Source organism: Euprymna scolopes, chromosome 11, assembly GCF_053919585.1.
Source record: "Euprymna scolopes isolate OS-2025 chromosome 11, ASM5391958v1, whole genome shotgun sequence".
Classification (NCBI taxonomy): domain Eukaryota; kingdom Metazoa; phylum Mollusca; class Cephalopoda; order Sepiida; family Sepiolidae; genus Euprymna; species Euprymna scolopes.
Genome location: NC_136492.1, coordinates 78,279,122 through 78,292,263, shown reverse-complemented (window position 1 = coordinate 78,292,263; position 13,142 = coordinate 78,279,122). Strand labels below are relative to the sequence as shown.

The window sequence follows — 13,142 nt, the reverse complement described above, 5'->3', positions numbered from 1 at the left end:
TCCTGCCTAATTTAACAACACCCTCTCGGCAAACATAAATCTTTAAACAATTACTAGTTGACTTATACACAATATTTAACGCTTTGATCTCAGTCAAAGATGCACTGCATCAAAAAAAAAAAAAAAAAAAAAAAATCAAAGAAACTGTAGTTTTGTATACATTACCAGTTTTTATTTTTAGCTCTACAAACGCCCATGTTTTTTTTTTTTTTTTTTTTACTATATTTAAAAGGACAGAGAAAACATGGAATATGGTGTGGGCTTTAACCTTTGCATGGGTGATGAGAATACCTGCTATCAAAAAAACAAAAGAAAACCTTTTGCTTACCGCATAGCAACTTTCTCATGGACGCTCTCTATTTTTGATTCGCTTGAATGAGGAGATTTCAGAAGATAATACTGAATGTGATTCAATTCAAACACTTCAGCTCTTTTCTAGAAAAAAAAAAGAAAAGAAAACGTATATACAGGGTGTCCCAATAAAATGTATACACTCTTTAAATTATCTCAACTTGCTACATGAATACGCTATGCCATGTTCCCAGGAATAAAGAATGGCACTTCCGGCAGGATGGAGTACTTCCTTACTATCATAATAACGTAAGAGCATATCTTGATAGTCACCTGCAAAACAGATAGTTAGGACGAAGAGGAAGTATCAAGTACTATCCACACTCACTGGATTTGCCCTCCCCCTGGATTTTTCTCTTTTTAGGGGGGGGGTATAGGCATGTTTAACACAGGGTCCACACCACAAAACGAACTACAATGAATGAGCTGAAAGCAACCATTGAAAGAAGATGTGTCAACATACCAATTGAACTGATTAGGAACGTTTTCGATTTAATCAGTGAACGTTGTCAGCTGTTTCATGGACCACAATAGCCAATAATTTGAACACTTTTGATAATTAACTGGTTTTTATATTTGTTCACAGTATTTTGATGTATGAATCTTTTCTTTCTTATAATAAATATTGGTTTTATGGTCATTTAAAGAGTGTATACATCTTATTGGGACACCTGGTATAATACTGTATTATTGATGTAAAGATTAGTAACACGAATATTGTTTTTTCTGATAATAAACGTTAAGGGTTTTAGAATTTAAAATGTGCCTTATTCTTTAAATATATATATATATATATATATATATATACTCCTAGAAATTTGTTTTTTTTTATGTATTGATATTCATATTGTTACGGGCTGAGAGAAGTTTAGTGGGAGTGATTACCCCTGATTAGAATCTTCGACTCTAAAATGGTGCTTCAGCCTACATTCTCGTAACACAGAATAAAAATAAAAGAAAAATATCTAAATGTGTCAGGTGCAGATTTGCACCCTAGAATGACACATTGTCTAAGGTTCATGGATAACTCATTTAACCTTGAACAATTCAAAAGCAAAGCAAGAATGACAACACGTGGATAAAATATCATAAGGGCTTTATTAAACATATGATTGAAATTTAATGTAATGCCTCAATGGGTTGGGGTGAGGTCGAGCAAACGAGAAATTAAGCAAAAAAAAAAAATGAAATCAAACAAAAAAAAAAGGATAGAGTGAAAACAACTCGACATGAATATTGTCCTGGAATAATAGTCCAAAAGAACATATATAAACATGGATGGGGTATTAGAAATGGGGTACTTAACTGCCGATATGATATGTCGCATGGCCAGCGTAGCTTCTCTCTTTCGTGCTTTTTATTTATTTATTTTTTTCTATTATTTTTAAAAGTCTGTGAACGCAGATACATTGTCTTGTCTTCGCCAGGCTTTTTCCAATTCATCGACATTATCTCATCGACCCGAAACTTGTATGCAATGGGCATCATTTACATGAAAATCGGGGAAATGGTGCAGGTCCAAAACCAAGTTGGTCCGTACCTGCACCGATGGCATCATTTACACCATTCCACATGGATATCTCTTCCACATCGACTTATTTATTTTTTTCTGGCAGTTGAATATTAAGTTTCTTTTCATGAGAGTTTGGCCAGCAAAAGAAAGTCCTTTATTTTATCCTCGGAACAGTACGGAGATGATTCGTCCATCATATCTGGTCACTGGTTCCTTTTTGGCGTTTGATTTAGAGGAGAAGGGGGGGGTCGCTACTCGCAGATATTTATTCATTTATTTATTGCTCTTTTCTTTCATTTCTTTTCCCGTTTCCACCTATGTCATTACAATATTAAAAACCCTTTTTTGTATTTATTTAAAAAGAAAATACACCTTTGTTATATATGGATCATGGAATTGCATTCATCTGAAAAAAATCTAGCTAATTTGCTTATTCTTTTAAACATTCATTTTAATTAATTCCCTATTAGTTTTTTTGATTTTCTTATGGGATCTTTAGTTAACTATTACATGTAATTATATTCATGCAGATATTCTACATGATTTATACTTGCATAATATTTGCATAAAAGGTTATAGTAAACACAAACCTCTTTCTCTATATATTTATGTATGCATATATATATTTGTTTAAAATATTTTGCCTACTAAACTCTTCTGTCAGTTTTTGGTCTACAGACATGAAACTTAATATAGAGGGTATTCGAACCTATGCAAAATTTTATATTTGTGGCTTAGCTAGGGTAAATCAGTGCAAAAGTGAAAATTTAAAAAAAAATGGAATTTGCCAGGTAAAAGTCGAATAACGGCATTATGAATATGCATACATAACGTAATTGCTATTGGTTCATGTTTTAATTTTTAGCCTAACAGCAAATATGTCTTCATAGCTCCGGTATTAATGTCAAAGGAAAAAGTAAATCATAAGTTAAACATTTGGTTTCAATTCTCGGTGGTGGCACACGAGTCATTTCTTTTTATCTTTTTAAATCATTACTATATTTTTTTTAATTTTTTTTATTTTTTTATTCAATTTTCACCTCAAACAAGGCACAGTGCCACTTTGAAGCAGGGGGCTACTATCAGGGACTTAATTAGTGGGGTCATTATGAAGGGAGATGAGTAGAAAGATGTTTGTTGACATTACACTTGAACTTCTGCATATCGTTGCAGTTGGGAAAGCAAAATCCCGGAAGGGAGTTCCAAAGACCCGCAGTTCTGGGGAAGAAACTATTGGAGTAAAAGGCTTTCTTGCACCTAGGGATCTCTACTGTAAAGGGATGAGACTTAGTAGCTTGTCGGGTTTGACGGGGGTAGTTACGCCGGGGAGGTACAAGTGTTTGCAGTTCGTCAGAGCATTCATCATTGAAGTATTTGTAGAACAGGCAGAGGGATGCAACATCTCGTCGATGGGACAGAGGCTGAAGCCTAGATGACAGTTCAGGACCTATCAGGTTGGCGACTCTCTTTTGAACCCTGTCCAGGAGCGAGAGACAAGAAGCAGATGCACCAGCCCAGATGTGACAACAGTACTCCATACATGGGCGAATGGTTGCCTTATAGAGATATAGGATACTGTCAGGCGTAAGTAGTTTTCTAGCACGGTAGAGGGAGCCAACCTTCCTTGCAGCAGCCTTGGCAATGCTCTCAATGTATCTATTCCAGTTCATATTCCCTGTAAACGTTAGGCCAAGGAATTTAAAAGAAGTACTTTCAGGTAATGTGTTCTTGGCCATTGCTATTGGTGGTAGAGAAGGTTTCTTGTAGTTATTGAAGGAAACAAGCTTAGTCTTAGCAGCATTGAATGTGACCAACCATTTTTGTCCCCATTCCACTACGGATTGGAGGTCATCCTCTAGTGTTTCTGCCATTTCCTTGGATATGTGTTCATTTGTTTTCCCCTCATATCTGTTATAGAGAGTGGTGTCATCGGCAAATATACCCATCTCCGAAACAATTTTATCAAGGAGGTCGTTTATGAATATCAGGAATAATAGAGGTCCAAGGATAGACCCCTGAGGTACTCCCGCATTTATGTCGTATTGTTTGGATGTACGACCGTCGAGGACAACTTTGATTTTTCTATTACTTAAGAAGGATTTAATTACATTATGAATTCTTCCAGTGATTCCATATGATCTAATTTTCCTTAGAAGACCATCGTGCCATACCCTGTCAAAAGCCTTAGATATATCGAGGGCCACCGCTCTACCCTCCCCTGTTTTATCCAATGAACGGTATATACGTTCAGAAACTACAGTTAAGATATCTGCTGTTGAACGGGCTTGCCTGAATCCATATTGTTTGTCAGTCAGGAGTTTAGCAGCTGTTAGGTGCTGGACTAGGGCTTGATTAACTAAGGACTCAAATATTTTGGTGAAAAGCGGGAGGAAGCTAATGGGGCGATGATTTAGTGGGTCAGTTCTTTCACCAGAATTCTTGAAGACTGGTACCACAGAGGCGGTTTTCCAGCAGTCGGGAAAACAAGATTCGTTAAGGCATTTATTGTAAAGTTTGGACAGAACTGGAGCAACCTCGGCAGAGCATTTTTTTAATAGCACAGCCGGGATGAGATATGGTCCACAAATACGAAGTCTGCATTAATCAAAATATCATATTTAAGCGTATTTTACTACTGGACAATGCCGGAAGACTTTTTGCCCGTTTTTAATGCCAGTTTTTTTATTGCCTGAATGATTCATATCAAACTTCTTGAGAAAATGTGGTATTGTGGCGACTAATACCTATTTATCCCTAACCATTCACCAAGCAGATAGCATAATACTTAGTTCGCTGCACCTTATCCTAACAAAGGTCCAGACAAAATTTCAGGCAGATCAGCACAGTAGTTTCTGAGAAATATAATAGACAGACAAGGAAAGAATCATGAATATATGTGTATGTGTGTAAGAAAGCTATTTCATTTATTCACTACTAGCAGAACCTGTATGTAGAGATGGAATCGAACCTAAGACGCCCAGTTACAAGACCGGAGTGATCTTGGCATCACACCTCCATAGAAGTAGACTCGCCTGCTTACATGAGAGGTGAGAGCGGGCTACTTAAACAAGACATTCACGGCAACAAGGATTTTCAAATATACGTCGTCTTGCCGATACTTTACATGGCGTCGCTGATATAGGAAACCTGCTACAAACAATGTTGGAATATGGATGAACAAGCACGGCAGACATTACTTCGACAGATCCTCGAGCTACAGCAAGAGAACATCGCCCTGCAAAGAGACGGAAAACAGCTGAGCAAGTCACTTACAAGGAGACTCGATAGACCTACCATAGAACCAAAGTGATGGTGATTGGGCGATATTCATTGACTCCTGGAATAGATACAAGGAGATGTGTGGGTTGGCAAAGAAACGAGCTGAGAACGGTCTGTGCCCAAGAAGTAAACAGGCTGTTGTTCGATATCTTAGGAGCAGAAATACTGAACTGCGTCACAGAGTAACAGCTGTTACATCACATAAAGCTCGTAGCCATCAGAAGCCTACACAAAGAAGTGTACTGGCAAGAATCCCACTTCGTGGCATGACTTTGATCAGTTACAAAATTCTGTGACTTTTCAGTGACTTGTCTGAACAGGATAGGATACGGTCGGAAAGTCAGCTACTCCAATGATATGGTAATAGGATAAATGGTGGCAGGGCTGACAAACCTGGAGCATCAAAGCAAGGTGCTGTCTGAGGCTGCGCCACATGACACTGGAAGAAAAATTCAATAGGCTTGTCAGCCTACAGACCACAGACAAGTCTACCCCCCATTTCCACAGTAGTGTATACCCTACTACAACGAGCATACAGAAGTTGGGCCACAGGCAGCGACCTCAGGAGAATCAGACTGTATCAACCCCGAGAGACACTGAACCCTGTAAATGGTGTGGGAAGAGCTCACACCCTGACGGCTTAAAAGGGCGAGGAGGCTGCCCAGCAGCAAAGATGACTTGTCACAATTGCAGCTTGACCGGACATTTAAAAAGGGTTTGCTGAAAACCAAAGCAGGGGTCCAGCAACAGATCTACAGCGGGAGTGGTTGAAGCAGAATCCAGAACCTTCACTACCCAAAGACACAAAAAGGGTCATAATCGGATGGTTTGCTAAGATGGACAGATAAAAAGGAGAAGTGAAGCCAACCTGACAAAACCAAAGGCTGTGTCGGACCTTATTTGGAACAAAAAGTTCCAAAGAGGTACTGCTGATCCAGCACCAACTCTGACGGTAGAGATAACTCCGATTCCAAAGGCCCATGCAGAATTCGGGCACATCTTCATAGGATCAGTTAGCCTCCATACTCACTGGATTGATGCGATCGCAGATACTGGGGAACAGACATGCTCTAGCAGACCAGAAATCAAAAAATCCACAAGGATTCCAAGCGTCAGGAGACACATATACACGCAGGTTCGAAAATATCACTGTAGATATGCCCAGGAAAACAAGATGTATTGATGACACAATACTATGGGACGACTCTATTGAAACATCATTTTTGCATACTATGGAGTACATAAATAACTGCAGCAAAAATGGTATCGTCTTCAACCCCCAGAAATTCCACTTGGCAAAAAAAGAGGTGGAATTTGCCGGGTTCTTGATAATGGAAGACGGGATAAAACCCACCAAAAAAATGACTGAAGTAATATGAATTTTTCGACACCAAAAAATATAACTGACATAAGATCCTTGTTTGAAATCTTAAACCAGGTAGCCTATGCTTTTTCTCAGGCCAAAGTAATGGCCCCGTTCCAGGAGCTGCTGAAGACAAAAAATCGAAAGTTCTACTGGGACAGCACACTTGATCGAATCTTCAAAAAGTCAAAAAGAAGGATCACAGACGATTTCGAGAATGGTGTAAGAACCTTCGAAGTGAACAGATCAACTTGTTTGTCGATGGACTTCAGTAGGACCGTGGCTACCGAGAGTAAAGAAGGCCGATGCACATGACAGCGTGACATCATTATCAGATTCACTTGTAGGGATATGATCTAGGCTATCAGCAGCAGTTTCGTCTAGTTTTCAGTTTGCTGTCTAACATGGTGTATTCTTGCGTTGTTACAAATTGCCAGGGAAATTATCCAAAAGGCCCCAAAGTACATATATTTTCTTATCCTAAACTTTCTCAATTTGGATACGTGCCATTAGAAGGGAAAATTTTATTCCAACCAAATATAGTAAAGTAAGTGATGTTATTTGTTAATAATTAAACGTGTATTGAATTAGAACTGTATTCAAGTACTTTCATAACGTTTGATAACATTAATATAAATTAAGGTACTTTCATAACGTTTGATAACATTGTTAATATAAATTAAAGAAACAATACTATTTATTGCTAATACAGCAAATATTATGTTGATATTTTTAACTATTTATTTTCCTATAAGGAAGGTTGAAAATTTAATTTAATTTTGTTTTAGGTTTTAAAATTATAAACAAATAATTTTTACATGAGAATAATTGTCAAAATGTTTTTTAATAATAAATAAAACCTTTCATTGAGTATGTCCAAATATTTGAAAGTTCTATATTTTTTCTAAAGTCGGTTTGAAAATTATTCACCTTGTGGCTATTAATGAAATTAGCCATGCCTAAGCGTTATATATTAAAATTGATTGTTTCTTTTTAGAATTATAAACAAATAATTTTTACATGAGAATATTTGTCAAAAATATTTTTTTAAAATTTATTTACTTGCCTCCCTATGAGGGCACAGTTAGACACAAGGTCGGTTTTTAATGTGGGAAAATTTAGCTCCCCAAAAACGGGCACTCTGGATAGGAACAAAAATAAAATAAAAATTGTCTCGGTCATGAAGGATTTCTCCTCCACTGACCGAGGACAGAACAAATGAAGTGTAGCATCAGAACAGATACTACACTGTGATTATTATTGTAAATGTTTGTTTACTATCTTTTCTTAGATTTTAGCAATAGTTTACATTATGGTATGAATGTTTTCTTTAATTATATTTTTAGGAATGTGAACATCATTTTCGACCTGAGGATGTAATAAAGAAGTCAAGATTCGATGATAAAACGTTGTGAAATAAACACGCAAGATCAGAACATTAGTCCGAATAATATCTAAAGTTCCAAAAATATTACATTCAACCCATGTGATTTTTCTCTAAATCAAATTAAAAAAATATTTCTGCACTAGTAATTTTTGTTTGTTTGTATTCAAATTATTTGTTTGATTTCAATTTTTTGTATTTTATCGTTTGTTTTCATTCTTAAAATTATTTATCGATGGTTTTCACTTTTAAAATTATTCATCGTTGGTTAGTAATATGTTTTTTAATTCTTTGTTTCCTAACTTCATAATTCAGTTTTATCAGTATTAAATTGTATATTGCTTCAAAATTACTTAATTTTATATAGATATTTATATTTTATATTGAATAAAGTTCAGTTTCAGTATTAATCGAACTGTGTTCCTTTTTCTTTTTAAAAATGTTTTATTGCTCTTTTTCAAATGTCCCTCATATAGTACTGACAGTCTGACAAATCTTACCTACATTGCCTGCATGCATTTTTCAGTTAACAGGCCTTCTTCTTACTCTCGATGGCCGTGGTAGGACACGCTTGGGATATTTTCTTTTTCAGAAGCACTGCAACTGTGCCACCAAAGCTGGACTGAGGTGTGGTGTGGAGCACTGGAGATTAATCCTGGTTGGTTCCAGATTCACCAATGACGCAGAGTCCAAATACATATCAGTTGAGGGAGAGGCATTGGCATTAGTCTACAGACTGGAAGCATGCCAAATGTTCGTTTTGGGATACCCAGAGCTGTTAGTCACTGTGGACCATAAGCCCTTGGTGAAGATCTTTTTGGAGAAAGCTCTCGAGGACATAAAGAACTGACGACTGTTCAACTTCAAAGGATGGTCTTTGATGTACAAATTTCGAATAAAGAATCTCCCTTGCAAACTTAATGCGGCACCAGGAGGAAGCAAACGAAAAGGACATCGCACAAACCATGGATAGTGCCATAAGCACATCATTTAACTCCACCTATGAGCAAGACCCCAAATTAAGGGCAATAACATGGGACAGGAATGTGGCTGCAGCTGCTACTGGTGAGGAATGCCATTCCCTTGCCGAATTCATACAAAATAGTTTCTTTAAATCTCGGCATGAACTGCTAGAGACAATTCGCCAGTTTTGGCATATGAAAGATGAGTTATATTGCTTGCAAGGGGTAACGATAATGGAAAATAAAATCATCATACCCAGAAAACTACATGCGGAAGTACAGGAATCACTCCATTCGGTGCATCAGGGTGTCAATGGAATGTTGGCAAACGCCAGACAATGGCTGTTTTAGCCAGGACGGGACGCGAGTATTCGTCAGACCCAGGCCCAGTGCAAAGTATGCTACATAATGGCTCCGTAACAACCCAGGGAATCTTTAATGCCGCCCTCAAACCCCAAGTTCCCATTTCAGAATGACGGTGATGGACTTTTTTGATTTACAAGGGAAGAACTACCTAGTATATGCAGATAGATACACCGGATGGGTAGAAGTCACTCTGATGTCGTCCGGGAATGCCAAGGCCACTTAATATGCTCTACGAAACTGGTTCTGTACATACGGCATCCTGGAGGAACTGTCAACCGATGGCGGACTACTGTTTGACTTCAGTGAATATCACTAGTTCCTAGATAATTGGGGCATAAGGAAAAGAACATCATCGGCATATTACTCTCAAAGCAACGGGAAAGCAGAACTGGCCGTTAAAACAGCTAAAAGGATACTTATTGATAGCACGGACAGTTGTAGTCGCCTATGCCATAACCGGGCAGCTAGGTCCCTACTGACTCATCGCAACACCTCAGTACAAGACCTACATATGTCTCCAGCAATAATGCTCTACGATTACATGATAAAGTACCATCTCCCAGTGCTCCAGGACCGATGTCAAATCCATAAATGCTGGAGAGAAATCAGTCATTATAGAGAAACAGCGATGGCAAAAAGACACTTACGAAATGAAAGGGAATACAATTTAAAAAGTCACCCACTTCAGGAATTGAAAATTGGGGAAATGGTGCAGGTCCAAAACCAAGATGGTCCATACCTGTACTGATGGACAAAGACAGGAAGGGTGGTGGAAACACTGGGTAACCAGCAGTATAATGTACGCATTGATGGGAGTAACTGGGTAACCCGTCACAATCTCTGGAGAATAAACCCAGTGGTAGATACCCCTTGTCACTCGATACTTGAGGGGCTCTCAGGAATGTTGGATACCATAGACAACCTAACAGGGCCCAAAATACCAGGAGAATGGTCCACCACTAATATGGATCAACACCAGCCTGAAACATCCGACACTCTGCCAGAACAGATGGAGATGGATGACACAGCATCTCCTGGGATGATGGAGGTTGAGGAAGACCAACCAGTGTGTCGTAGCAGACGGGTGATGCGACCACCGACATGGGGCACATTGCATGACTACTCCAGAGCCTCAAAACATTGGACCGCAACGTGAGTATCTTGTGACCCTGGAAAAGGGAGGGCATGTAGAGGTGGAATCGAACCCAAGACACCTAGTTACAAGACCGGAGTGGTCTTGGCATCACACCCTATTAGAAGTAGACTCAACCACTTACATGAGATGCGAGAGTGGGCTACTTAAACAAGACATTCACAGCAACAAGGGTTTTCAAATATACGTCGTCTTGTCGATACTTTACATTGTGGAAATTTCACAGCAGACTCTTTCATATGTAATGATATTATTGTAGCTCTTTTGTTAAAACTGCAAAAGTATTTATCTAAGCTATCAAGGACGCCCGACGTAGCCCAATCATAAAGTACACTGAAATATATTTTAATTTTTGCAGATTTCATATATATGATTATGGAATTAATGTTCTATCGATTTTTATATATTATAAAGTTGCGATTTCAAAAAAAAAAAAAAAAAAAATCCAATATCCATATGACTTGAATGCATCAGCTTGAATCGAAACCAAAACCAATATATATATATATATATATATATATAACTTGAGTTCCTTCAGCTATAATAGAAACTCAAACCATAACTTACGAAGAATTTTTGATAAAATTATTTATAAAAAAACAGATGACTTAAGTGCCATCAGCTATAATCAAAACCGGAACCAAAACTTATGAAGAAATCTTGGTAAAATTGTTCATTAAAAGAAATGGAAGGTCATAACAATTAAACAACAGTCACCCGGATGTTAGCATGACACACAAAATAAACAACACACACGCTATCCTATTAATATATAGATAAGAAAGCAAATGCCTGAAATTAGAAATTAAAAAATAATTTCTTAATGAGACTGAAAAATATTTTAAAAAGAAGCTAAAACAAGAAAGATGTGGTAAAATACTGGATTTTTTTGTGAGTTTAGAATTAACAAAACCTGTTTAAAATTTTTATTGTTTTTCATATTATTCAGCAATTTTATGAAATGAATAAGACAATATAAAATGTATAGTAATAGTAGCAGTAGCACTGTTCTATATTGATAAAGTAAACAAATGAAGTCGACTAACCCTCCACATGTTATGGCCAGAACGTCTTCCAACAACTTTTTCCATCAACTGCAGGGTTTCATCAATTAACTGGAAAAAGAAAAAACAATGAAGTATTTTGCATTTTTCTGTGAAATATTACAAGTAAATATTGGATGGGCAGATGGTGAGGTAACTAGCGTAGAGAGTTGGCTGGTGAGTAGTGTAGTAATTGAATAAAGTTCATCCCTGGAAGTTAGCAGGTGAGTTGTGGAAGTGTTGGATGGCTGAATAGAGTTAGCAAGTAATTAGTGCAGAGAAAGTTAGTCTGTTAATAGTGCTGACGTTGGGTGAAATTAGCTGGTTATTAAGTATTTATAAACTTCACCTGTCTGTTTAAATGTATGTATGTATGTTTGTTTGTTTGTATGTCTGCCTAAAACTTTCAACAGAGGCGATGGATTTTCACGAGATTGGTATCGTTTTGGAGCTCGACCTTTCGGACGACAAAAATCGAAAAATTTGCTAAAAACATTAATTCCTTCATCCTCAACTGGGCACTTTTCTACAGGAAGGGGTTGCTTTTTTTCCGCCGATATTTTTAAAAGTCATCCCCTCTTTTCGATTGACTAGCCTTAATTTAAACCTACATCACTTCCGGTTTGCCGGTGAGCATAACAGCAAAGACATTCCGTTTTTGTTGGTTTTTTTTTTATGTTCTTTTCCACGGGTTCGAGCCTACCTACCTGCCTGCCTGCCTACTACCACTTTTTTTTTTTTTTTTTTTTTTGCTCAATACACACCTCCAAACACCCGGGCAACGCTGAGCACTCAGACTAGTTAAGTATAAGAGTAAGTAAGCTGGTCACAAGTGTAGCAATTGTGATGGATTTATCTGGTGATCAGAGTGGAGGATGTGAACTGGTTAGTAGTGTGGATGTTGAGTGTAATTAGCCTAGGATTAATGTGGAGGAAATTATCTGGTGATTACTACGGAGGTTGGGTGGAATTAGCCATTTATTAGTGTGATAGATGTTCGCTGATGAGTAGCATGGAGACAGAACTAGTTAGTAGTGTGAACATTGTAGGAAATTAGCTAATGAGTGGTGTTCAGGATAAGGCATAAGCCGCTGAGTAGTGTTGAAGGTGAGGGTAGTTAGCCTGTAAGTAATGTGGGGGGAGTTAGCCTATAAGAACATGCCTTTTTAATCTAACATACATTTAAACAAACCGCACACACATCTATGCATACACCTTTTAAACAACACATCAGTTGTCGCCCTTGTGGTAACCTCCGGTTTGCCCAGCAGGTGGCGCTCTCCATTTCCTCTTCCGTTTTCTCTCTCTCTTTTTTTTTCTCTTCCCACTCGAGGCATCGAGCTGACAACACATGTGTTCCTTCAATTCAAACCTCAAGTATAAGTGGCACGCAAATTATGTCCACGCCTCGACAGGACATTTACCTTTCTCAAGATAAGAATGAAACTCCTATAAACAAACTCTTACACACACAATGAACTTCCAACGTATGTTATGATGAACTCTACATGCATGCTAGTTTATAAACACACAAACACTCTGTAACGTTCGTAACCTTTCTATGTAAATAAATATTCCTCGTACATATAGATGATCCTGTTTCAGTGTGCTTCATTTCATGTCTTAAATGTACCCGTAACATGTTCCCTTATTGTTGATTGCTTTTCATTATGCTGGTGACCCCGACGTGATTTGAACACGCAACCTTCTGATATGGAGTCAGTAGTG

The 13,142-nt window shown here is 37.7% G+C and overlaps 1 protein-coding gene across 1 annotated transcript in view; it reads right to left on the bottom strand.

The window, feature by feature from the left end:
• LOC145287925 (sodium/hydrogen exchanger 1-like) overlaps positions 1–13,142 on the bottom strand; it is a 137,188-nt gene that overhangs the window by 9,583 nt on the left and 114,463 nt on the right. The window contains exons 18-19 of the mRNA XM_080135877.1: positions 11,418–11,486; positions 329–435 (exon numbers count right to left, since the gene is read on the bottom strand). Coding sequence (XP_079992003.1) covers positions 329–435; positions 11,418–11,486 — 176 coding nt within the window. The remainder of the gene's footprint in view (positions 1–328; positions 436–11,417; positions 11,487–13,142) is intronic.